At 45.8% G+C, this 27,233-nt stretch overlaps 1 protein-coding gene across 2 annotated transcripts; it reads left to right on the top strand.

The window, feature by feature from the left end:
* Window positions 1-157: 157 nt before the first annotated feature.
* On the top strand, window positions 158-22,075 carry Rpn6 (regulatory particle non-ATPase 6). 2 transcript variants are annotated; one of them, XM_077659359.1, is made up of 10 exons: window positions 158-314; window positions 2,133-2,231; window positions 2,449-2,573; window positions 2,856-2,927; window positions 3,240-3,297; window positions 4,939-5,228; window positions 12,496-12,669; window positions 14,750-14,911; window positions 21,400-21,451; window positions 21,740-22,075. In XM_077659359.1, exons 1-10 carry the CDS (start codon window positions 230-232, stop codon window positions 21,880-21,882), a joined length of 1,260 nt encoding a protein of 419 aa, XP_077515485.1. In that variant the 5' UTR covers window positions 158-229; the 3' UTR covers window positions 21,883-22,075. The 2 variants fall into 2 exon arrangements, with proteins under 2 accessions (XP_077515485.1, XP_077515486.1); XM_077659360.1 differs by lacking the exon at window positions 158-314 and adding an exon at window positions 1,370-1,445.
* Window positions 22,076-27,233: the final 5,158 nt, after the last annotated feature.

Genomic DNA, 27,233 nt, shown 5'->3' with positions numbered 1-27,233 from the left:
CAAAAAATAGATCGCTGAATGAGTGGAGATCCCAATTATCTCACTTCTTGCTCATTGTATGGTTATAATTTAAAACAAAGTTTCGCAAATTGTTTGATTCGAGTTATTTGTTTAAAACGCGCTGACATTTTTTCACCACGACCGCTGCAATCGCTGCAATCGTGCGTCCCACGATCATGTCACGAGTTTTAACGGATGAGGCGAACTTTTGCGAGAGTTTATTTCCAACATGGCCGCGGCAGCAGTAGTTGAGCGATCTCGAGTGACGATAAATTTAGACAAACAAAGTGACCGCCCGCCGTACAGGTCGACAGGTGAGTGGAAAACTATTTTTATTTTAATACAGCTACATATTTTCTGTGTTTGCATGATTAGAGGCAGCTATAAACAATTCAACCGTGGTCAAACGCTGTGGTTGTAGGCCTAACCCGTCTGTTCGTGTGCGGCGCCCTACCTCTTGGTTCCCGTAGCCGATCGTCGTTTATGGGATTTTTACGTTCTGTACTGCTGCTCCGGTCGGCTAAGAAGGCGATTGAGGATGCCATTTATCGAAGCTTGTGCTAAGCAAAGTTTGACAACGCTCATCGTACGCGATATTTGTACCCCGTGGGTAGCATGAGTTGCTGTTTTCAGTGGTGTTGGAGCGCACCGCCGGCGAACCTTTCTAGTGAGTAGCGCACAGCCTGTGTAAATTCCGGTAATGCTTCCCGCTCTTTATGTCACTACGAGAATCGGGCGGTTGGTGCGGTGGGAAAAGAAGCTAGCCACTTTGCTGACCGGTTATTTGCGCAGCGTGTCGGTTCCTCACTGACGCTCCTCAGAAGGCATTAACTAGCTCATTGCTAAAGGCGAGAGCTTCGCGTTTTCTGTCTGCCTTTTATTCGATCGCGTTGCCGTTGTAGCGCTCGCAAGAGATGCGTGAATGCATGTGTCACGAAGAAGCCCGTAGGGTCCTGTTAAAGTTCTCCGCGCTTCCGAAACAAGTAATCTTAACGTTGCGTTCTTTGTAGACACGTCCTGCATCGAAGTCTCCATACATTCGTTCAGGCCGCTACTGTGGGCCAATGAAGTCGTAGCAGTGGTTGGTTTGCCGAGCGCGCGACGATGTCGAGAGCGCAATGCCAGGTGATGCCAACGGTAGAGTGGTGCTTAGGGAGCGCTCGTCATAGACCCGAGCTTTCGGAGCAGTGGTGGTCGTTGACGTCCGCATTTCAGTGGAAAAGTGGGAATGTGCCTGTCACTGTGACGTCATCAGCGCCGCTGGCTGCGCCAGTGGCGCGAATGTTTATTCTGAGGCAGAGTGGTTGCGCAACCATCCACTGGAACCGCGCGCTTCTGCTGTCTGCTGTGCACTTCTTGGGGATTGCGCGAGATCAGACGTGCGAGCGTTTTTTGCCTCGGGCTTTTCACTGCCATGGTTGGTGCCTATCAGACCACGGAGAACGGTAATTTTCTCGCAGCGGTAGCTCATTTTAGTGTCACTTTTGGACCGGATGACGGCGCTTATGTTAAGGTCGCGAGAATCGGTCACGTGGTACTGTACACTGAAAATATTGTCGAGATTACATCGCGACATTTATCTTAGTAACCTCAAGGCTCCAAATGCTGAAGTCACATTTTTCAAATTGCACTCTGGTAATTTACCTGAACATTTGCGCGCTGCAGTGAACTCCAGTAAAGTTTACAAAATTCGTGTGCACTGTGATTTACATGAGGACAACAGTTTCAGGTATTGCCTCCACAGTTTCACCAATAGTTTGTTTCATGACTATTATAGGTTTAATTGCTGTTGCACATCATTGGCTGTTATGTAAATCAGGTGTCCTAGGGCTCGGTTTTCAATGCTGCTGCGTTTTATCTCTTTTGTATATTGTATACCAGCTTACTTTAAGTGGAGTTCTTGAGCAAAAAAAGAAAAATTTCATCCACGTGGAATTTTTTTATTGGACAGTTCAGCTGCATAAGCTAACTGAGATGGTATGGTTGCTTGCTTTTATCTTTCCTGATCTGCCCCACACATTATTTTGCCTTTTCTTTTTGACTATGTTAGGTATCTCTTTCTCAGTCTTCAGTGTGCGAGTAGTGCGGTCTGTGCCTGATGCAGCACCTTTTGTTGCTTTGATTGGAAGCAGCACCTGACGAGTCGGCTGAGGAGGAGGAGGATGTGCAGGACAGAGTACAGAGCATCCTGGATCATGCCCAGAAGCTCAAGAAAGAGGGAAAGGCAAAAGGTGATAAGCAGCAACAATCAGAGTCTCTGTCTGTGCATGCGCACATCTTTTTTTTTTCCCTTTTCTTGTTTCTCTTTTACCTCTGCTTAGAGCTGTCTTCATTGTTGTTTTGATTTGGTCATAAGTAGTGCAGCCATCAAATTTGTGGTTGCACCATTCCATCATGATTTAATATAAGTCTCTTTAACCAAAGAATCTCCTGCTGTTTTCATCTTAGAGCTTGGGAACCTGATCAAGTCAACGCGCCCATTCCTCAACATGATCAGTAAAGCTAAAGCGGCCAAGTTGGTTCGGGCCCTCGTTGACATGTTTCTTGACATGGAGGCTGGCACAGGTCTTGAGGTGAGCTCCTTAGTTATGCAGAGCCCAGGGCTAAGGTGTCGCAGATCATCTGCTGTGCATTTTTTATTGATTGATTTGCATGATAGTTTTTAAGTTATGATGGGCTTTCCTCACATATCCGTCACTCCCGCACAGTATAACACCATTTATGCAACCTCACTTGTCAGCTGAAGGAATTGCTCCTCTCTTCTGGCCTTGTTAACATGTCTATGCTGGCTGGTGCCTTTGGATAAGAGTAATGTGGTGGTTCTCCGATTTCACCTCTCATTGCCTCATGCCCAGGTGGAACTGTGCAAGGAGTGCATCGACTGGGCCCAGCGTGAGAAGAGGACTTTCTTGCGGCAGTCACTAGAGGTACGTTCCTTGTCTCTTTCTTCCTGGATCCACATGAATGAAACATACATGTGGTCTGCGAGTTAGCATAGTGTAAAAGTTGCTCAAGTCACCCCTGGGTGCACTAACTAGTGGCCAGACTTCCAGGCACACACATGGAAATGCCTTTAATTTTTATTTGCTTTTCCTCTGTTTCACTCTGAAACTTCATCTGCAGGATACAGCAGTGTTTTAGAATTTCAATTGTAATGGCAACAAGAAAAGCATAGCATGTGAGTTTAGAGTTTCAGCTAGAAAACCTCTCGAACTGACCCGCTGGTGTCTTCTTTGCAGGCACGGCTTATTGCACTGTACTACGACACTGGACGTTACACTGAAGCTCTTCAACTAGGTAAATAGACATTTATTTCACTTTTAGTGTTTGCACATTCCTGCGGTTGCACTAAGTAAGCAGAGTGGGTTGGGGAACAAAAGCATGTTAATGATATTTTGGCTGAAATCAAGAAGAAATGGGCATGGGCTGAGCATGTAATACGAAGAAGAAAGCATATGGTCTCTATATGCATATTGTCACGGTGTTGGTGACAAGACAAAACAAGATTGGCAGCCAAGGGCGGCTGAGTGCTTGCTGCACCTCCTCGCGGACAACAGTCGCTATGGAGCTGGGAGCCGTCGGAGGTGATCCATACAGCTACCTGAGTTCGTCGCACATTTTTACACCTTTGTCTTCTGTCATGTCAAGCGTAACAGCCATCATGGCAGTACTTCGGCAGAACACCGCAGCAGTGGCAGTAGTACACGGCCACCAAGCTTCGGCCGGGCGTCCATATTAGCTGTGCCCTGGACAACAGCGCACCCGTGCAGTTTGCCTTCCGCTCGTGCAGGGCTCTAGGAGCAAGAGTTAGTCCACGCTGCCAACTGCTGTTTTCTTCCGTGAGTGAATGCTCGCCGTGGATAGGCGGATTGCGCGCCGGACGTCGCATGACCGATTGGTTCGCAATCACGTCCGTCGAGTGAGTTCACCTTTAGGGTAATGAAGTGGATTTCAAGAGACTGCAAACATAGTCAGGGGCATCACAAAGTAGGGGGGTCAGATGACATTGGGAAGTTCTTGGTGATAAGGTGGCTGCAGCTGGCGCAGGACAGGGTTAATCGGAGGTCAGGAGGAAGAGGCCTTTGTGCTGCTGTAGACGTATAGTTAGGCATCATGGTTACTGTATGCTACAACACAGCTGATGACGAGAAAACAGACATGCACAGAAAAAGTGCCTTGTCTGTTTCTTTCTGTCATCTATAGTGTTGCAGCATGTAGTAACCGTGAGGCAGAATCGGCCACTGGTAGTCTGGCAGATGTTGTCTGGCTATCATTGGGTACTGCTCACCAAGGATAAGTGTCTTGAAAAAAAAAAAAAAAGTGCTTGGACACAGATATATCCAGCGTTGTACCTTTTGACTAGCTAACATTTTCTCCATAATAAAAGTGACCATTGGTTAGTTGATGCAATGCGAGGCCTGAAAGCTCTGGCAGCCTAGCCCTGAAGCAACCTCCAAGGAATGGTGAACTTGAAAGGCGTGCATATTTCAGGCTGCAGATAGGGCTGTTGGTGTTGGTATGCACACTGCGTATGTTGCCTTTGGTTATCTTTTGAGCAGCAGAAATGGGCAACAAGAAAAAAAATGCGGTGACCATCGCAGATACTTCAGTGTGCTGATGGTGATGAGCATGCATCACATTAAAACTTGTGCTAAGTACAAGTGTCTGATGTGCTATACTAAGTCCACTTAATACAAAATTCACGGATGTGCTGATGAATGCCATGTGTTGGCCAAGTTCTAATCAGATGGCTTGACTATCTTTGTGCCTGTAATGAATGTAATCCTTCCAGATAGGCACTAAAGGGCCAGTCATCATTTTGGGGTAGGGTCTTGGAGTCTACAAAGAATACGAGACACTGCTAGCAAGTGAGGCTGCATGCATGCCTGTCACCACTGTCGTCTGGCAGCGGCAAACGGCCCGTATTTGTTGTTCCAGGGAGCAGTCTTCTGAAAGAGCTGAAGAAGCTCGACGACAAGAACCTGCTGGTGGAAGTGCAGCTGCTGGAGAGCAAGGTGTACCATGCACTGAGCAACCTTCCCAAAGCCCGGGCCGCCCTTACCAGTGCCCGAACAACAGCCAATGCTATCTACTGCCCGCCCCGGATGCAGGCAGCTCTCGACCTGCAGAGTGGTGTGCTGCACGCCGCTGATGAGCGGGACTTCAAGACAGCCTTCTCCTACTTTTACGAAGCCTTTGAGTGCTACGACTCGGTTGACTCTCCCAAGGTCAGTTTGCAGACCCTGTCTTATTGGCATGGGGATTCGTGCAAGTATGACTGAAAGGAATTGTATATATAGTACTGCAATCACTCATCTTCAAAAGGAATGACGGGCCTGAGATTGATGTTTCATTGGTTAGCCTACTATCTTGTGGGCTTGTTTTGATTCTCTGAATTGTAGACATTTTCTTCAAAAAGTTGCCATCTTGTTGCTCTTTTGTTATTCTGGGTTTAACCATGGTCTCGTTATCTGTTTTTGATTTAATTTCCTCCCTCTGTGATAAACCTGTGACAGCATTGACATGTAGCGGCCGTGTCCCTTACCACCAGTGTTGGCGGTAACGCGTTACTTTTTTCGGTAACTTAGTAACATACTCGTTACCATTTGGGACCTGTAACGGGTAACGTACTTAGTTAACATTGTTCGGTAATGTGAGGTGTCACGTTACTAGTTACTTTTTGTTCCAGTTGTTACCCATTCCGTTCCCTTTTTCTAAAAAAAGAGAGCCAAACACCTAAAGTGATGTTGCAAATAAACAAACAGGTGCTGTCGATGACCTTTGTTGCGGCTCGCATGCATGCCAGAAAACACCTGCCCTTCACGACGCACCCAACTAAAAAAAAAGACACAATAGCCATAAAGCACGAAACACGTGCACGAACACGCATTCACACACTCGCCTTTGCCTACCTCCCCTTCCCAAAAAACTCACACACACAATTCTCTAAAGACTGGAAGCATGCCGAGCATTTCGGAACATCACATTTTTCAGAATTAGTTCAGCGATGTTTTCTTTGTGAAGTTAGAATTGATGATGAAGTGCCATATTGTGTTTAATGCCACATTCAGAAGATGGCTTCACCATGTGCCACAGAGTTAGAATCCAACGCATGTAACTATACAGGCAACTTTAGGCCACTATAACATTGCTAAGCTCCTGCACATTTGTGCAAAGTGTTCTCGTTAAATCAGGATTTCGCGTAAAATAGTTGCTTGGGCTAGAAGTTTAATGTGAAATATGGGCTTTATAAAATTGTTATCTTGAGTTCTTGCAGCAAAGACGCACTAATTAAAATTTATAGCCATGAAGTAACGGCAAAGTAACGTGCGGTACTTTTTTTCAGTAACGGTAACGCGTTGCGTTTCTTTATACGTAACGTAGGGCGGTAACGCGTTCCTTTTTTCTTAGCGTAACGAGTAACGCATTTAGTTACTTTTTTTCGATAACGCCTACAACACTGCTTAACACTTTCCATTGTCACAATGACCCCACAAGAAATTTTCAGTAGTAGCTGTCGTAAGAAGTACTCACATGCCTAGCACACAAAACATATCATAGAGTGCAGGTCACTTCGTGACACTTCTGCAGTAAGGAACAGTATTTAGAAAGTTGCAGATGAGACCTGAGCAATGTCATTTATGATGCTTGTACTTTTTATCATTCTTGCTTAAGTGGACTGTGGCTGGGAAAATCTGTAGTGTTGCTGTGCCCAGCTGCAAAAAACCTGAAAATTTTAGCTTCATCAGTGCAGCAGACACTTTATAAATGAATATCTGTAGTGCTGCCGTGCCCAGCTGCAAAAACCTGAAAATTTTAGCTGCATCAGTGCAGCAGATACTACTTTTAAAATGATTTTTTTAGTTTCTTCGTGAACACTTAGCAGGTCTGCAACTGTCAGTCGCTGACAGCATAAACTTGCCAAGTCTTCTGCTGCACATTTTGCGCAGTGTTTAGGACTGGCAAGCTGTAGATGGTTGGCACTTCACAGTTCCTTTGTTCCGTGAAGTAACAATGATTTCCCCCCTTTTTTTCTTCTTTCTGCTTGTCTCCAGCACAGCATGCAAGCTTAGTGACCCTTGCAGAGTGGGAATAGTCACGCGGCTCACCTTGACGCTATCATAGAAGAACAAATCATTGTCGTATATCGTATGTGTTATTGATCAGATGTTTACATTATTCATGTGTTATGAGAAAAATATTGTTCAAGAGTCAAATGATTGGGCTACCATGTTGCGCGGCACGTCTTGTGCTCGTCTCCATTAATATGTACTCTCTGCAAAGAGCATGGCAGCGGGCTGTGTTCTTGACTGACAGTGGTCGCTACAACATCGGCACAGTGTTATAATGTCAAATTAACATCAAGGTAGCACTGGAGTCACTCCCGCAGAATGAAAGAGGCAGCGAAAATTCTTGAATGAGGCAGCCTCATCTCTATACACTTACGCTTTCTCTATGAACTGTGAAACACTGCAACTGAAGAGTGAAACCAAGATAAGCACACTTCAACTAGTACCGTATTTACTCGATTGTAACGCGAGGGTCGACTTTTCGGGTGTCAAAAGGGGAAAGAAAAAACTACGATTGTAACGCGAGGGCAGACTTTGGGCGTGTGACCGAAAAACCGAAAGAACCCGAATGTGACGCAAGGAACCGACATCGCATAGTTCTGAGGGTCAAAGACAACTTTATTGAATTACAAGCCAAACAGGCATTCCTATACACCCTCATCCTCACGGCAGTTGTCGCCGTTACTGTCATCATCACAGCTTGACTCTTCTTTATCACTAGCTGCCTCCAACAGCACGTCATCCTCGCTTCCGTCTAGAGCATTTGAAGTTGAGCATTTCTTAAATTCGCGGTAGCCTAAATCATGAGGCAGCCCGTACCAGGCTGCTGAAACCCAGTGGGCAACGGTGGACGCGCTTGGGCATTTTAGCCTACCGGCAGGTGTTGTTGTTAATCCGCTTTCAATCCACTCCCAGTATAATTGTCGCAAGCGATCCTTGAAGGGCTTGTTCATGCAAACGTCCAGAGGCTGGAGAATGGAGGTCATGCCACCTGGTATAACAACGAGATGCGTTCGGTCACGCTGTAGCTTTTGTTTGGTGCCGGGTGTCAGGTGACCTCGGAAAGAGTCCAGAACCAATATTGCTTCCGGATGCAGCAATGCGCCTGGCCTTCGGTCCCGCACGCTTTGAATCCAATCTATGACAAGATTCGAGTTCATCCAACCTTTTTCGTGACAGCGCACGATAACGTTTTTCGGGAAAGTTTCCTTCGGCATCGTCTTCCGGCAAAAAACGATGAATGCAGGGAGCTTGCGGCCATCAGCCAAACATGCCAGCATAACGGTAATCCGATTTTTTTCGTTGCCTGTGCTTCTAAGGCGAACTTCATGCTCACCAGACTTGTGCACTGTTCTGGACATAGGCATGTCCAGATACACGGGGGTCTGGTCGGGATTGCCGATATGTCCAAGTGGCATGTTGGTAGAGCGACGAAGATCGATGACGTAGGGCTGGAACTCTCGAAGTTTTGATTCGAAGTCCCCGGGCAGCTTCTGGCAAATAGAAGTCGTGCTTCGAAGGGAGAACCCAACCCTTCACATAAACTTCTGCACCCAGCCTCGTCATGCCCTAAACTGGTTTTGGGTCGAACCTGTGTCCCGCGCAAGCTCCTGTGCTTTGCACTGAAGCATTTCAATGTTTACTCCAAGTAGTCGGGAACGTTGCTCGCTAATAAACTCTGCAAGGCGACACTTCAACTCCAGGAAGCGGCCTTCCTTGGGCCCCCGAAAGCTTTTTCGCAGGCTGTTGCAGTTAAACATTTCCTCGCTATGTTTCCTCCATTTCCTGATCGTCGATTCGTTGACGTCGAGACATCTTGCAGCCGCTGAATTTCCCACTTCCTCAGCAAGCAGAATAGCGTTGCGCTTGAAACCAGCTGTATACTGAGCGCGTGAGCACGCCATTCCGCTTGAAGACAACTCGACCGTTTGATGGGGATGGGGCCGGCCAGCGTCAGTTCACGACTTCACAAGAAGCATTTCGACGTGGTGGTTGCTGTCGGCGGGAAGAGCATCATGGTTCTGATTTCAGTCGCTTATTTTGTAATAAAGAATGACACTATGTCATGGCCCCTTTAAAGGCACTCTGGAGGTTTTTTGAACATTTTGAGCTAACAATTGCATCACATTCCTTAGACTCCCCTCGCCTCTGTACAGAAAGCAGTCTTTCAAAATACTGCGTAGAATTATTTATAAAGATCAAAAGCCAAGAAACCGAAACTGGGTTTCGACAGAAAATCATTCTACAATGTCACAGATGCTGTCACAAAACCCATCGTGTGCGCATTGATCGTATAAACTGGCGACTGTCATTATTTGAAATGACCAAAAGGAGTTTGAAGTTTTGTCCATCAGCAAACACAGTGCGAATATCGACGGCTGTGCATCCAGTGACGTTACTCACGCAGGGTTAAAGCCATGAGATTGTAAATTATGAAATTCATTTACTCTGCAACAAACAACACCCCGCTGAAAAACTTGGTACCGAAGACCAGAAAATCTGAAGAAGGTACCATTAAAGTTTCAGTAAAATCAAAGGAGGTATAAAAATTGCTGGAGTTAAGCTAGACTCATATGGGAGGCTCACCTGATAACAAATATAATTTTTACCGCTTTTATAAGCCAGAAAATTGCATGAAAGGGAGATACATGTGGTGCCACCATTGGAATATTCGTACAGCAGTGACAAGTGACGCTATTTCGACATCTTCGACATTTCGACAATTACCACTGATATAAGAGGAAAGCAGCGCAGCAAGCATAGCCAACAGTGCTAAGGAAACAGTGCAAAACAGGCGACAGAGAGAAAGGTTAGTCGCAAGCGCAAGCACTGAAGCTTTCGCATTGTATTCTGTGCACTCAGGCTGTGCGTACTAGCCGTTGTAAGCAGCAAGTTCAGAACCACAAGGCTTTCTTCGCTGCCAGCGAAATGGTTTCTTTCCTACTTGATCCGTTGAATCAGGCTACTTTGTGCTGTCTAGTGCATTATGAAATTGAAGCAAGTTTGTTTCTCCATTTTTAATATGCACTCATGTCGACGCGCATGCATGCACGTCGTTGGCTTGCGAAGTGTTATACAAACACATGGTCTTCCATGTTCTTTGCACAATAGAAAGGCGAGTATGCTTTTAGATGTGCTGAGGAATATCTGAGAAGTGTTGCATGTATGCACCATCATCTTTTATTTGGCTCATTAAAGAAAAATTTTGCTTGTGCGGGTCATCATGCACGCAGTACGTGAGGCGCCGGCATGCGTGAGAGGGTTTTCTGCGAGGAAAATGAAGTTCAACCAGCTGATGAGTGTTCGTCGTAATTTTGCATGCATTGCCTGCCGAAAACTGTTGCCGGCAGGCGACAGTCTGTAGTTGTGCGGAACGCACCCTGATTCGTTTCCACTTGCAGCCCACAGAAAACAATTTACAAACAGAAATCGCAATGACTGCAGCTGAGTCGATCACTAAGGTGGTCTGCCATAGTACTTCCTGCAAGTTATTCAACAAACATGTGATAATTGACAGTAGTGTGCACCATTTGGTGAGAAGTGCACATTGTTTTTCATTAAGATGTAGTGAGCACAACTCTTGCTCGCATTCTTTTGAGAATCCCTCGAAGCATATGTGTACACTTCATGATGGCACACAACGCATTGAGGGCCGCATGCTCGCGTTATTGTCGTCAATGTATACACGCTTGGGCGTGATCAGAAGTTCGTGCTGCAGTCTCCAGTTCGCATTGTTTCTTTCGCACCCATGGGCCTTGCAGCGAGACACAGAGGCACGCAGTGCAGCTGAGGGTTCTTATCGAAATAGTGGAGGGCAGAGGTGGCCTGCACTTGCGCGTCGCCACCGTGACCACTGATCTGTTGATTTTCGGTTTTCAGTGTCTGGCCAACTTTCTGGTCTTTGGAAGTGGCTCCTCTGATTGGTCAAGTTGCAAAGACGCCACACGGCACTTCGTTTTTCGCAGGTGCTTTGAATTCGGAAGGATATTGGGACTTTCTTTTGTTGTTTTCTCAGCAACGCAGCCACCTTTCCACATAGAAAAAAAAAAGACGGTAGTGTTCCTGAGGAATAATGTCAGTTCCGACTATTTTGATATTTCCCTTTAGTGTCCCTTTAAAGGGGCTGTGAAGGGGGCTCTAATAAAGTTGCGGCATGCCTGGGATATTGAAGCACGCCGCTTCATGAATAGTGTCCAGCAAGGGTTTTTTAAATGTGCTTTGTAGAAGCTGAGTTGTCTGTCGTGAAAATTTGAATTTCAGCGTATTCGCGCCTTTCCCTCTCCTCTCGTCACTTTTTGCACGCTGGAAGGTAGGCGCTCCTTCGCCGACCTGCCAGAGATAAGTGGCTTATTGGCCGGTGCCACGGTAGCTGCCTGACATCTGAAAGAATCTAACCAATGGCCACCTCTCACAATGTCTACGCAGATGCGAGCGACGGAGGAGGGTGCGAGCATGAAAAAGTCACCGGGAAGGGCTCGCCAACTTTGGCGCGTGATTGTGGGTCGTCTGCTGCGTGTAGAAGAGTATTATTTGGCTCTGGTTTTCATGGAAACATAATACAGTGATTAATTGAGTTAATGTGCTCTCCTCGGAAGGTGTTTCAGAGCCCCTTTAAGGACCAGGGTACGGATAGTGATCACCCATCACTTTGTGGTGGGATCTTGCGGAAAAACTCCTAGAGCTTCCACTCTTTCCTGGGATGTAACAGGGACAGCATTAGTTGTGCTGCACTGCAGCCATGGAAAGCTGTGTCTTCTTCGTTTCTGTTTTGATTAGAGCAAAGTTTCGTGATCCTTTTGAATTGTAATGTGAGTTTCGGCACTTGTTCATGGGGCATCTATAGATGTGCTTGCATATTCCAAAAGATTGATTGATTGGCCAAAACCTTGTCTTAGAGTTTTTAGTTTGCTCAGGATATTTATTCTGCTTGTGGTAACTTTTTGGAGAGAGCGCAGTGTACTAATGAAAGAAACAGAAACATGAATTTTAGATCCGTCACTCGACTTGGCACCAGGTGGCCAAAGTAGGTGATGTGCAATAAAACATCAAATATCATCATCGTGCTCATGCTCTAAAAATGGTGCTATTGCCCAGAACTCTTCGACACTGCTGGTTTCAAAGCTGCTATATGAGGTCTTTGTTTTAGAATTCACTTTACTGATACTAGCTGATTGTAATGCCACTTGCTGCATTAAAATGAATTCCTTGGAACTGCTGAAAGAAACTGTGCTCAAGAAGACAAGCTTTCAGGATATTCTGGACGGGTGACTGCACAGCTCATGGTTGTTACTAGCCACCAGAAGCTGTATGCTGGAGATGCCTGAATTTTGATTTGGAGTTTCGAAACTGAAGTGGTAACGGAACTGTGATAATTGCCTACATGTGTGTTGGACAGTGCCTTATTTTCTCTCTTCCTCTTGTGCAGGCCCTCATAGCACTCAAATACATGCTGCTGTCCAAGATCATGCTGAACCTGCCAGAGGATGTGCAGTCCATTGTGATGGGCAAGCTGGCATTACGGTACGCAGGCCCCCAGGTGGAGGCTATGAAGAGTGTTGCCAAGGCCAGCCACCGCCGCTCCCTGGCTGACTTCCAGGAGGTGTGTGGAACTACCACATTTTTTTCTTTTCTCTCTCTCTCTCGGGAGGGGGATCTGGCCCTAATAATTTCAATTTTTCAGCTGCCACCTGAATTTAAATAGAATTCAGAAGCGTAATTCATGTAACAAGCATTTGTTTTAAATATTGTTGGTGTAGAATAAGTTATCTATAGGAATTCCTACTTGTTTTGAGTGACTGGAAGAAAAATTTTACTTTCTTGGTAATTTCTGAGCTGAGAAGGTGTGAAAGCATTTTTGTGCTTTTCACCATTTTAGAATCTAACTTTTTCCTGCTCCCATCTTGACCTGAATATGTCACTTGTGAGTGAAGAAAAGTAATCCATATCTCTGCTCTCACTTTCTCTATAACATTTTAAAGCGATAGCTTTAAGGCTTCCATTCATCGGAGAATTCAGCATCCTGTCGACAGCATCCATTGTTTAGTCACAAAATTTTGGATTGGCCGAAAAGGTTTTATGTCGCATGTGGAGTAGCTAAAATGACAAATGATTAAAACATTACATAGATTGTGATTTCTAGGTGATAACAAACATCATTATGACATGTAACTGTATAAAGTAAATGAATTGCACTGAAAAGAAAATTGGGGTAATTAGCAGGGAATTGAAACTGTGACCCTTGGATGTCGGTGTGGGTTGAGTGTACGCAAACGACTGTATGCTTTAAGTTCACAGTTTTTCAGCGCCACGGCAAACCGCAGTAAAGAAGAAAAACGGCAGTTTTTTTTTTCGATTTTATTGCCTTCTTAAACCATGTGCCGTTACGCTGGAAAACTGTGAACTTAAATGTACACTACAAACTAGCCCAACAACCAACTCTGCTGACTCTATGCTTGTGTCATGTGACATTGGTATGTCAGGCAAGGCAAGGGAAAAGAGGTCCATGGTATGACATACATGATGGAAGCCAACAACCACTGAAACCAAGGAGGGTAGGGGATTTTTTTTAATTTGTGCTGTTAATTACTTCAAAGTTAGTGTAATTATTTGATGGCTTAAAGGTAATTAATAAGAGCAGAAGAAAAAACAACCACATGCCGCCAGTGGGATCTGAACCCATGAGCTCCAAATTTCGCGAAGTGTAGTGCCCTACCAACTGACAATCTCTGCTTTTGGGGGTGTTTATGTATAGTGTAACCAGACCTTGAGGGCATTCCCCAGTACCACCCTCGTCGATAGCTGTGTACTTAGTACATTCTGTATTACCATGAGTGCCACATAGAAACGCTATTGAATGCGAGGGCGAGTGATCCGGTATCATTAGTACAGCACATGATCGAGTAATGTGCTAATGAGATCAAGTGGAGTTACTTACTGGGCCCATTAACGCTATTATGACATACAGTTAAAGGCGGAGCTTAAGTGACCCCCAAATTTTTTATGCTAGGAAAATTCGTAATAGTGCTTTTTGTTGTATGGGAAGCCTTTCCAAACCTTGGAAGTTTATTTGTAAAGTGACAACAAATGGAAGATCAGAATTTTACAAGTGTGTTACTTTTCTTTCCTTGCACTCACAAATTTGGAATCTTGTGCATAAAAATGACATTTTTGCTTGTGGTAACCAAACCTTACTGGACATGTTCCAAAGTTAGCATGTTCTGAAAAAATAGTTAATACGTCTGGCACTTACAGTGAGTGAGCTTGTGCAAGTGGGATTAATAACCAAGGATTTCTGGCTTTCTAGAGCAACAGGTGTGGGCTTAGTTTTCCTAATAGTTAAGGAGCCATAAGTAACAATGGCTTGTAAACACATTATTTGGCCATTGGTTTTGATTTAGATTCGGTGTTGCCCTTCAAGTCGTGGCCACTACTTTGCATGTATGCAACTGGATTTCAGCATGAGGCTAGGTTTGCACCATGGAGTTGATCAGAAGGGAGTTCGCCTCCTACCTTAGTCTGTTGTGTGCAGTAGGATTGTCAGGGGGAAGGCTAGGGCCTCTGTCCTTACCTGTGTTGTTTATAATGGTGGATAATATGTGGGTGATAATGATTTGTGCAGGCTTCTCTTTGCGAGAATGTAGGCGGTGCCTTCTGACCACTTTCCATGCGCTGCTATGCAGGCACTGAAGAAGTTTGAGCATGAGCTGGTGGACGACCCAATAATACAAGCACACCTAGACACCCTGTACGATAGCATGTTGGAGCAGAACCTGTGCCGCATCGTGGAGCCTTACTCGCGGGTCCAAGTTTCTCACATTGCAGATACTATCAAGCTGCCTATGGTTAGTGCACTTCCTCTGGTTTGCTGCTTGCAGACCTCTTTTTTATGTGTTCTTTTTCTTCTCCGTTAACTGCTGTGCCATGATTTAGCGAATTTTTGCTCGGAGTTGTTTGCTTCGTGACAGCTGTTTCTCGTATTTGGCTTGGTACTTTTGGTGATATCATGCAATACCCCCAGGCCATGTGGTTGGGCTCCGTGGACTGCTGCCCATTTGGCTCAGAAGAGACTACTACTAGATTGAGGAGCAGTAGTGCAATGTCCAGGAGGCTGAGTGGATGTTTTTAAGGCTCTTTCATCTGCTTGTTTTGACCAAAGTTATACAATGCACTTTTTGCTTGGTTAATACAGTAGCCGACGGGTAATTCGGACTCCAATAATTCGGATTTGTAGGATATTTCGGACCTCGATGAGGCACCGTCAGTCACCCCATAGAAGCGCATACATATTCGTGGCTGATATTTCGGACTTCAAAAGTCTCAAAGTTCGATTTTTCGGACTAATTTCAGTGGCCTGTGGGCCAAAATCGTCCATCTTATCGGCTTTTCGCCGGCGCAAAAGGCGCCATCTTGGACTGAGGTGGATTTTTACACTGCAGTTGGATTGGCTTGACATACTTTCGGTACCTCATTTTTGCCAGTAGAGGTCCCTGCGATCTGACACTTTGAGGGGGCAGCCGGATTGTCATCGCCATCAACTTGCTTTTGTTGCCGACGTTGTCGCGGGCAGTTATCACTTGTCCCATACGTTGAAAATTGGTTGTTGGGGGAAGGAAATTTTGCAGGAGCTATCTCACATCTCGGCGGGAAGGGATAAACGAGGGACTGAGAGAAGAAAAGAAGAAAGAGGTGCCGTAATGGAGGGCTCCGGAATAATTTCGACCATCTGAAGATCTTTAACGACCATCTGGGGATCTTTTAGCACACGGGCGCCTTTGCGTTTCGCCTCCATCGAAAAGCGGCCACCGTGGCCGGGTTCCAACCCGGGTACTCCGGATCAGTAGCCGAGCGCCCTAACCACTGAGCCACCGTGGCGGGGCCCCTTACGTTCACCGTTTCGTCACTTGGGTTTCTCTGACCGCGTCGACTGAGTGGCGCTCAGTCTTCACGAAGTTACATCCATTCGCCGTTTTGTGATTGCGTCCAGCGGTTCCGCCGCTTTGACCGAAAAGTGCCTTATCTTTGCGTATGTTTGACGAGCGGTGTGGTGCACACTCGAGTTGTGGACAACATGGCCCCGCCGGGTCCGTCAAAGAAGCGTGGGAAGTATTCCAACTAAATGCGGTGACCTTGCTGTCTAGCATATACAGTGAAAGCACAATTTTGACACAAATACAGGCGCAAATCGTCGTGAGCAAGAGAAATTTTCTGCAAGGTAAAATCAGTGACATTTTTAAGCCGATTTCATCTTAATAAAGTGATTTTTTTGTACTTCATGGATTTTTCAGACTGTTTGATTATTCGGACCATTTTTCGGGTCCCTTCGAGTCCGAAAAATCCGTCGGCGACTGTACAAGCAAACAAATACTAGTGGCAGCATGATGTCTCTAGACAACTGCTTCTCAGGTTACCCTTCTCCGGCGAATGGCACCACGTGTCCAAAGAGCTTTGAGAGCTGGGTTTTACAGCAATGGCTGTAAATGGGAATTTCCATGGCATCCATGACAGTTTCGTATAAAATATTACCTCTCATGGTTGCCGATGTCATTGCCAATGGGGATATTGCAGTCTCATGACCACAGAGGAACATCTCAAAGCAATTTGAAACATATGATTGGAGGTGTGTGTATCAGTGCACATCGTGACTGTATTCTGTGATTAAACATGTAAAAGCCCCAGAATTCGCTTCCATCTTCCGTCTAACTTCAATGTTCGTTTTTGTAGAAAGCTGAAGAACGTTCACTGACAGTACAACCATTTTATAATGAAAATTCCGCAACAACGAAGCTTGTTAATTCGAACTTCATGAGGATGCCGACAAGTTTGAACTAACAAAAGTGAACAGAATATGCAGTACACTGCTTTAAGGAAGCAGTCTCGTGAGATTAGCCTATTTTATTCTTCTAAAGTATTCCGTCATCACCTGCATTTTTTCCCCGAAAGCCAGTGGCCAACACTTCTGATCTACAGCGCGAACTTATCAAAAGGCCTCTTTGCCTTTAAAATCTGAAGAAGCAAGCGGCGTTCAGCGCGTCCGAACTTGCGCAGCGGAAGACTGCATCGGAGTCTCAGAGAGTGTCTAGCTGCCTGTGAGCATTGTCGCAAGCCTGGAAAATGGAGCAGCATGCTACCATCCCGCGACTGCTGCTTTTCGACCAAAACTATGGCGCAACCTTCACGACTCATTAATTCACACTTGAAAGTCGCAAGGTTGCGCGGTCGTTCAGGTCGAAAAGTGAGTCTCCAGGATGGCTATACATACATTGCCCAATTTTCCAAACTTCCGAGCCCGAGTCGCAAGCTGCCAAACTAATGAGAGTACTATTTTTTTTTTTTTTTTTGCGGTAGCCTGTATTGGCAACTACCGGCATCTACTTCACACATGATTTCTATCTCCTCTGAAGCATTTTGGCGCAGTAATTACCACAGACGGGCAAAATTTCTAAATTACTACACTGTGGCACACTATAGGTTGATTGCTACAGCTGCAACTAATCGCATGTTTCGGAAATGTCTGCAGTCGGTGCTTTAGTGATTGTCGTCATCGGGTGTACTGTATTCCAGAAAGCCCTTGTCAGAGATATCTTTTCACAGAAACACGTCTTTGGTGCCGTCGAGTGCATTTGATATCTCGCGTTTCTTGAAATCACAACCGATGAGCTCCTCGGGAATGCTAGACCAAGCATCCACCATCCAACTGCACAGCGTGGCTGGAGAAGCCCGTGTTCGGTGGCTGTAACTGCAGGCTCTCCCTACCTCATGTAGACCATGTAGCAGCACTTGATGTGGTACTGATGCCTTTGGCAGCTACGATTACTTTCCTTTTAAAAGCAGCCATGTACTGCTTTCGCAGTGTTGATGCCATGGGAGGTGCGATCGTCCTGGGTGTCCCGAGGTGCATTGACCTATCGTCGAAATCGAAACTACCGACCTACGCCACCGCTAGATAGCGCCTCCTCTCACTCGAAACGTGATGGTAACGCCACTCGATAACGAGACTAGAATTGCGGATTTTGGCCGAAAATTGTTTGGATCCGCATATAATGAAAGGTGGAAATTTGACATGCTAAAATCCGAGAAAAAAAACCTCGTATTGTATGCGGGTTTTTATTGTAATCATCAGAATCTAAATCTGACTATGCAATTCGATCGCCAGCACTGATGCTGCACTGCAAGCACACTACACCGAATCCTCTACTTCACGGGCATTTCAAAAATTGCTGCAAGGAAATAGACTGTTGCAACACTGACATGCACTGTAAGATGCTTCTCTCAGTTAAACCGCTCCATTATTCACGCTGGAATTTGACAATGAGATGGCATACGACAGTCTTGCTTCTTCAATACAAAGTTTGGATGATATACTTTCCTGATTTTTTTTATCAGAATTAATTATATATCCACGTCATCTGAAGAATTGGTGACCTATAACAAGCAGGTTCCGAATAGTACACATTTAGTGTTGCTATAATCTGTAGAGTAATCCAAGCACGCATTGGCACTCTGTTGGCTGTGGGCATGTGGTAACTTCACAGCCCTATGGTGAATTATTGAGATGTCGTACTTACTCGAATCTTGGCCGGCCTCGATTCTAAGCCAACCCCCGAAATTCATCCCCCGAAGTCAGAAACTAAAAAAAGTTTACTCGAATGAAAAAGGGCACTGACTAGGACTAGAACACGTATTTTATTAAACAAAATCCGTTTGAACAGTTAGAATTTGCCTATACTAATGCAAAACACTTTGATCAAGATATATTTGGCAATTTAAGCTTGCGATGCTTGTTGTAGCATGTCGAATGCTCACTCATCGTCTTCGTCAACATCGCTGTCCTCTGTCGCTGGCTTCCTCCCACGGTGCACTGTCTTCGCTTCCGTCCAGCACGTTCGAGGCTCTGCACTAGCGGAAGGCCCGCACAATCAGTTTGACCGGAATTTCCTCCCATGCCACGGCAACCCAGTTTGCCACTTGGCTAAGCGAAGCACGCTTGATGTTCCCGGTCGGTGTGAGCTGGTGGTCCTGAAGCATCAGCCAATCATTGTAGTGCTTCTGCAGCCTATCCTTAAGCGGAAAGCTCTTCATACCTACAAGCCCAGCACGACTTCGGCGTGGATGAGAAGAACATGCGCCGGTGGCGGAAGCAGCGGAACGAGCTTTTCAACTGCTCTGCAAAGCGAATGGCCATCACTGGACCCAAGAGCAGGCGACACCACTAGGTGGAAAAGGATGTCGCCCAACTTTATCAAGAAGCAAAGGGAAGGTGCGAGGCCCGTGGTAATACAGGCAAAGGTGAGGGAGGTCACTAGCGTTAGAGGCGTCCCACGGACCCAATGTAAAGCCAGCAGGGGCTGGGTCACGCGTTTCATGAAGAGTTTTTGGGTTCAGCCTGTGACGGCGGACTTCTGTATGCCAAAACCTACCACCTGATTTTGAGGAGAAGTTGGTGGCATTTCAGCGCTTTGTGATCAAGAAGCAGCTGGAGAAGCAGTACAGTCTGGGCCAAATTGGTAACGCCGATCAGACCCCAGTGTATTTCAACATGCCTGTGGCGTACACAGTCAATGAGAATGGCGCAAAACAGGTGAAAGTAAGAACTGATAGATATGAGAAGCAACGCCTTACAGTGTTGTTATGTTGCATTGCCGATGGGCGAAAACTGACGCCCTACCTCATTTTTAAGCGGAAAACGCTTCCATCCAGAGAGGCTTTCTCTAAAAACATCATTGTGCGCGCACAAGGGAATGGATGGATGAGTGGTGCCCTAGTCGAAGTGTGGGTGAAGACCATTTGGCAACGTTGTGCCGGGGCCATGTTGTTCAAAGTTCTCGACTCCTGCCGCGGCCACTTGACAGATGGTGTAAAATCAGTGCTTTCGAAAGGCGGTACAGACATTGTGGTGATACTTGCAGGAATGACGAGCCAGCTACAACCGCTCAACGTTGCAATCAACAAACCCTTTAAAAGCAGCGGTGTAATGGCATCGCTTGGTGGGCCCCATTGTGCCGCAACCACGGGCGATTGTCGAAGTCGCGTGGCGACGAACACAAGCAAGTACGGGACGGCGAGACCTTTTTTCACGTTAGAACAAGCCAGTGCCAACAAGCAAAATGGAGCCTGCAAACCTGCAAGCTGTGGCCGCGAGATGGCGTTATGTGTCTAGCGGTTGCGGAAAAACCGCATCCTCGAATCTAAGCCAACCCCCAACTTTCGTAAACGATTTTTTCGTTTAAAGTACCGGCCTAGATTAGAGTAAATACGGTAGTATACAGGTGCTCATACTGTATGTCACTGGGCAGTGCACTATATATTACAGGTTCAGTTTGTTTCTTATGCTATACCAGGTGTTTCAGGGAAGGTGATCACCAATTTTTTAAAATATGCTCTTTGACGTAAAGAAAGCTTTTTGCGGCATAGTAATACCAGTGTTGGCGGATGTCAAAAAACAGGCAACTAGTAAAGTCATTAAATAAATTCTAATAGCTAACTTTTCAACTATTACCGATAAGCACCTGACTGCAATTAGATTTGTGGTCAGCCGTTAGTAATAGCCATTTCAGTGTTTAGAATTTCGAAATCGCAATTACCCTCGCCGCTGTGGCTGCAGGCAGGCAAAAGCATGCAGGCAAAGCAACCCCTCTAACTAGTCGAAATAGCCACATTTTGGCGAGCCTCGGTTCCAATGGTAATCGCATTTTTGAAATTCTGAAAACTGATATGGCTGTTACTAACGGCCGGCTACAAATCGCTAATTGCAGTCAGGTGCCTATCAGTATAGTTAAAAAGTTGGCTATTAGAATTTAGTTCAGTCTAGTTGTTAACATGCTTCGCCTGTTTTTTGACGTCCACCGACACTGGTATTACTATGCTGCAAAAAGCTTCTCTTTACCTAGTTTTAAAAATTAGTGTTCCTCTTCCCTGAAATACCTATTATACCTGCACCCTGATTGAATCTAGATTCCTGCAGGAGGTGCGGGGTTCGGTCCCCAGTGCCACCAGGCAACCAGCAGTTTCTTGCTGTTGTGCTTTCCCCAGGCATGGCGCTTTTCTTCTTTGTGGTAAATGCTTGGAAAATGGGTTTTCGGCCATACCTTGTGTGAAGCAAAGCACCTTATGCCATGGTGCTCTTTTGCCAAGGCTAATGGTGAAAGAATTGAGTGAAATGCATTGAATTTTTGCCTTTATTTGTTCATGTCCTAATTTGGGCACTATGGTGCACCCAGCTCAATCGAAACTCTGATGCCACTGCTCATGCACTGGAAACCTGTGCTGGGAATCTGTGTGCTCAGGTTGTGATCGTAGTTTAACACATCTGTGGTCTTGTTTCATGCAACAGGAAAAAGTGGAGAAGAAGCTGTCCCAAATGATCCTGGATAAGAAGTTCAGTGGTAAGATTGCTTTTATGTACTAGTACTGGCATGAAGAAAACGGGGGTTGATGACTTGAGGTGTATGTTATGAAACATCAGTGTGTAAACACTGCAAAAGCACTAGTGTGTCGTAGCTGTGTGCTGTGAATTTCCGGTAATGCCTAGATCATTGATGGCACAAGCCGTGTCATGCACAATTTTCTCTGTGTGTAAACTGCACCAGCTGTGCTAGCATCATTGTTTTTGTGATTTCATCATGTCTTTTGCTGTTGCTCTGTATTGACAACGATGTCTATTTGCTCCTCAGGTATCCTGGATCAGGGTACAGGTGTGCTTATCATCTTCGAGACGACTAGTGTTGACAAGACGTATGAAGCAGCGCTGGAGACCATCCAGAGCATGGGTCGTGTGGTGGACTCGCTCTATCAAAAAGCCAAGAAGCTGTCCTAGGAATTGCTGCTTATTTTGTTCCCTACCATTTTTTTATAGCCTGGCCTTGTCCTGTGTTGCTGCCCTGCCCTGTGTACATAACACCTCGCCAACTCGATGACCCTCGTCCTTCCTGCCTCCTCTTTGGAAGAACATAAATCAATTCGCATGGAAAGCGAAAGAGAAAAAAATAAAGTCACGCCTTTGCAAAGGATTGCATGTTGGCTGCAGTGTCCTTCGGGTTTGTTCGTGATCTTCTGCAGTGTCTTTGAGATTGTCTTGTGGTGGGACTGAGACAAGTATGAATCAGATCAAATTTTGTTGACTTGGTAAACACTATGCAACCATTTGTCTATTGTGTCAAAGAGGCAATCTTTTGAGTAGTGAAATGTTCCTGCTTTTGCAGGTGCTATAGCATTTACTTCGGTGCCCACAAAAGTTTTCAGAACCCACAAATAACTCAAAAGTTAATTGGTAATGCACATAGCCAAGAATTAAAGGGTTTGCTCTGCACTTTGCTTTGCGACCAGCGTGGTGCACCCCTCAAGGCAGCGAGGGATTAGGATTTTTTGTGGTTTCTACGTTCCAAGAACTTTTGTGGGGCCTGTACATAACTTATCAGCCAAACTCTAATGGGAGTAAATACATTGCAGGGCTACTCGCAAATTGTTGGGTAGGCATCGCAAAATGCAAGCAGTTTCAGCCGGTGAACTTGGTCCTGTGACGAGTGGTACGGGTAAACGAGTCCTGAAAGGAAGCCAGTAAACATGCGAAGAAGGTGGGCAGCTGTCGTGGAGGAAGGAAAGCTTGGGAGAGGCCCTCGCTTTCTCGGCTGCATAAGAAAAGGTCGTTTTTGTAACAACTACTCGGAGGGTTTGGTCCATATTGCAGCCAATAGTAACGTTGGGCGCAGCGGCGTTGAACGCGTCATTCGTCTGCTGCGCAAGCGCGCTGAGACTGCCAACTAGTTAGGGGGAGCCCTAAAGTCCGGCTTAAAAATAATGTGACGAAACAGTTTTTCCTAAATTCTTTCCTTCCTCCATTGTGGCTGCTGGTATAGGACTGAAATAATGGAAAGTGTCTCAGTCTCTGTGCCTCGTTGCCTTTCATTACTGAATTTATTGCAGCATGTCAACCGACAGAGAAGTTAAAAACTCTGGAAATGCTACATATACTGCAACGATTCTGTAAATGTTTCTGATGATTTGTAATCGATTAAAATGCCCAAGACATAAATACGAAGAAACGGATTCTGGATTTGTTTCGAACGGGACATCTGTAATGTTTGTACCCTGTCTAGCATTGACATATTCATTATTGTCATTGTATGGTATTGACATAGCATTGACATATTCATTTCAGCGAGCTGCACAAGCAGATTTTCATCTTCCTGAATTCCCAGACACTCTCGGGGCTCCTCTATGGCCCCCTCATCTGCGCCTTAGTAGGCAGACGTTCCCAGAGCTCGCCAAGGGCCTGGATAGAACTCTGAAGGCTGCAAACGTGGTCACTCCTAAGCCCCGCGATTTCGAAGCACATAGACCCAACTTTTTCGGGGTACTGCAAATTTTGTGACACGTGGAAGGCGCATACGGTATGGTATGGCCCTACCAGAAAAATCCAGAAGTACAGAGAATAAATTGGCTAACGAGAGAGGCCTGTGAGGTGACCCTGCCCAACTGCTCGGGCCTTGAGTCCCAAAGGGCTCTGGTCCTAAGAGCACGGGCTGCAGCCAAGGCCAATGTGGCCCGGAACAAGGACTACCTACCACCCATGCAATTGAGGAAGCGATGAAACCAGTGAAACTATAAGTGAAGCCCTCCACTATCCCCTAAAACCTATCCCATTGCATCAAATAGTTTTTACGACCACCACCTACGTGAACATCAAGAGGGGGAAAAAAAAGTACTTAAGTACTTTATAAATGCTCTATGCAAAGATAACAAGTGTGAATGGGCCCTAAGGCCCGGAGCAACAAATAGGGTTTGAGAGACGCCGTTGCAGAGGGCTCCGGATAGAGTAGTAGTGGTGGTTTTTAAAATAATAATAAAAAGGAACGGTAAGATGTTTGCTAGCCCCGGCATCTGCCATCGATACTGAAGCACCTGAGCTGGGGAAGCGGAAATAAAGGATAGCAGATAGAATGAAGAAATGAAATTAAAGATGTGAGAGGATAGGGGTAGAGGTAATATACAGAAACTATTTACACAATAAATGTGTACAGGTTGCGCGTGTGATTAGTTCATGAAGCATGGCCGAGTCGAACAGATGAAGTTTTGTGAGCAATAATGCAACCGAATTATGTCATACTTACGGTGCTTTGACAGAACTGAACATTTTTAAGGTGAAAGCCTTTCTTGGCTCATGAGTGGCGTGGACGGAAGTTGTAGAGGGAATTTGTCCGCTCGAACTGTCAAAGTTGTGTGCTAACTAAAACAAAAATTAAAATTTTATTAAGCAACGTATAGGTAAAAATAAAAAATGAATAAAAAATTGGCAGTGGCTTAGCTCAGCTATGCCAGGATATACGTAGCGAGAGGTATGTACAGTTCCCTGGTTCAGCTTGTAGTCACTGTATGTTTAGCAATAAGAGACATTTGGTATACACATCTTTTATTCATTTTGCTGGATAGAGACGAAGACTGCCCGATCTGTGAAGTAGCTTGCAGCGGTCTCAATTCTGTCGATACAGTATTTCGATTTGGTAGAGCCTCTTTAGTATACAAGCTCTATAGTAGTTCCCCATTGTGTAGTCTGGGCGTTATTACTTTGTTGAAGCCAACTTCCAGGCGACAACCTCGGGATCGGAAGAGTTAATCTTCTCTTGCCTATACCGCCGTTTAGCAGCGGCTGCATTCTCCTTCTCCGCATGCATGTCAAACGTTATGATACAGACGCCCACTACATCGCCTTTTATACGCAATCCTGCGCATGCGACGCGGGGGTGATGCAGCAGCGTGCGGCGAGGCGGCGACGAAGAACGTCACGCTCGGCTTTGACGGTGGAGCGGGCGACGGCGAAGCGCACGCCACACTTTGCTCCTCTTCGGTTGCCATGGTAACGGCGCATGCGCACAACTGGTCTCTCCCATGTACCGCGGAATGCTCCACTGGTAGCCTAGTGTAGTTCGCGCTACAAAACAAAAAATGCAGAAACGGCACCTCTTCTTACACTCCCTCCTTGATCCGGCGCGGTTCAGATGTCCGCCGATATATGAGATAATGAAATAATGCAGCGATGGCGTAGAGGTAGAGCATCCGCCTTGTGTGCAAGAGGACCGGGGTTCGAATCCTGGTGCCGCGCAATTCTCCACCGGGTTTCAAAAAAAAAAAAATCCGCGTGTCGATGGAATTGCATAACCAGGCCTGGGGTGCAGCCTGATCTCGGTGACCAGAACCGACAACGCACTCTCTCACCAGAGCAGGATTTGGCCACCCTGGTGTAGTACTTCGCCACAACCTTCTATGATAAACTAATTAACCCTCGGCCCTCAGTCCTCCCCAGCGGCTGCGGAGCAACTGACCATGGCGGCGGTCAGACCTGTGACGCAGCGGAGGGTGCTAAGAATCACTAGCTCCGGACTGGCCGCCATTGGAATCTGAACCTGGCAACGTTTAACGCTAGAACTTTATCTAGTGAGGCTAGCCTAGCAGTGCTGTTCGAGGAACTAGCGGGAATTAAATGTAATGTGATAGGGCTTAGCAAAGTTAGGAGGACAAGTGAGGCGTATACAGTACTAAAGGACGGACACATACTGTGCTATCGCGGATTAGAGGATAGACGAGAACTAGGTGTGGGATTCCTCATTAATAAGGATATAGCTGGCAACGCAGAGGAGCTCTATAGTATTAACGAGAGGGTAGCAGCTATAGTAATTAGGCTGAAAGTGGTGCAGGCCTACGTACCCACATCCAGCCATGATGACCAGACCGTTGAAAGTTTCTATGAGGACGTAGAATCGGCAGTGAATAAAGTGAAATCGCAGTACACTGTACTGATGGGCGACTTCAATGCGAAGGTGGGCAAGAAGCAGGCTGACGACCACGCGGTAGGTGACTATGGGATAGGCTCTAGAAATAGCAGGGGAGAGTTATTAGTCGAATTCGCGGATAGAAATAATTTACGGATCATGAATACCTTCTTCCGCAAACGAGAAAACAGGAAGTGGACCTGGAAGAGCCCCAATGGTGAAACTAAAATTAAATCGACTTCATACTATGCGCCAAACCTGGCATCATTCAGGATGTGGCCGTCCTCGGAAAGGTGCGTTGTAGCGACCACAGAATGGCAAGGTCTAGAATTAGCTTAGACTTGAAGAGGGAACGGAAGAAGCTAGTGAAGAAGAAGACCGTTAACGAGTTAGCCGTAAGAGGGAAAGCACAGGAGTTTAGGATAGCGCTGCAAAACAGATATTCGGCTTTAACTGAGGAAGACGATCTTGATGTTCATTCAACGCACGATAATCTGACATCAATAATTACGGAGTGCGCAGTAGAAGTAGGCGGTAGGACAGTTCGAAAGGATACCGGGAAGCTATCTCAATTGACGAAAGATCTGATTAAGAAGCGCCAAAGCATGAGGGCGTCTAGTCCCTACCGACAGAATAGAACTAACAGAGCTATCAAAGTTAATAAATAAGCGCAAGGTAGCCGACATAAGGAAGTTTAATATGGAGAGAATCGAGCATGCTCTAAATAACGGAGGTAGCCTAAAAGCAGTGAAGAGGAAACTATAGGCATAGGTAAAAGCTAGATGTATGCATTAAGAGACAAGCAGGGCAATGTCATTAGCAATATGGATAAGATAGTTAACGTAGCCGAAGAGATCTCCACAGACCTGTACAGTAGCCAATGTAATCAGAGCGTTAATGAGAAAGACAGCAGTGCAGTCAGCAATGCGTCATCCCGCCAGTAACGAAAGATGAAGTAAAGAAAGCCTTAGAAGCAGTGAAAAGTGGAAAAGCAGCTGGGGAGGATCAGGTAACAGCAGATCTGTTGTAAGGATGGAGGGGACATCGTGCTAGAAAAACTAGCCACCCTGTATGACCCCTTATGACCTCGACTGTACCAGAAGCTTGGAAGAATGCAAACATTATCTTAATTCATAAGAAGGGAGACGCCATTGACGCCATTTCATTGATTACGAGAAAGCATTCGACTCAGTGGAAACCTCAGCAGCTGCAGTCATACAGGCATTGCGTAATCAGGGGGTAGAAGAGCCTTATGTCAAAATACTGGAAGATATATATATATATATAGCAACTGCACAGCTACTATATAGTCCTCCATAAAGTCAGCAATAAAATTCCAATAAGGAAGGGCGTCAGGCAATGAGACACGATCTCGCCAATGCTGTTCACCACATGTTTACAG

The sequence above is a fragment of the Amblyomma americanum genome, chromosome 3 (genome assembly GCF_052857255.1).
Source record: "Amblyomma americanum isolate KBUSLIRL-KWMA chromosome 3, ASM5285725v1, whole genome shotgun sequence".
Taxonomy (NCBI): domain Eukaryota; kingdom Metazoa; phylum Arthropoda; class Arachnida; order Ixodida; family Ixodidae; genus Amblyomma; species Amblyomma americanum.
The sequence above is the reverse complement of the archived record's forward strand: the minus strand, read 5'-3'. Positions and strand labels throughout refer to the sequence as shown.

Bases quoted from the DNA above. Each gene is read 5' to 3' on its own strand.
- Rpn6 (XM_077659359.1), top strand. From the start codon at position 230: ATGGCCGCGGCAGCAGTAGTTGAGCGATCTCGAGTGACGATAAATTTA. The intron at 2,232-2,448 runs GTGATAAGCAGC...TTTTCATCTTAG, and splicing joins GAAAGAGGGAAAGGCAAAAG to AGCTTGGGAACCTGATCAAG. The intron at 2,928-3,239 runs GTACGTTCCTTG...TCTTCTTTGCAG, and splicing joins TCTTGCGGCAGTCACTAGAG to GCACGGCTTATTGCACTGTA.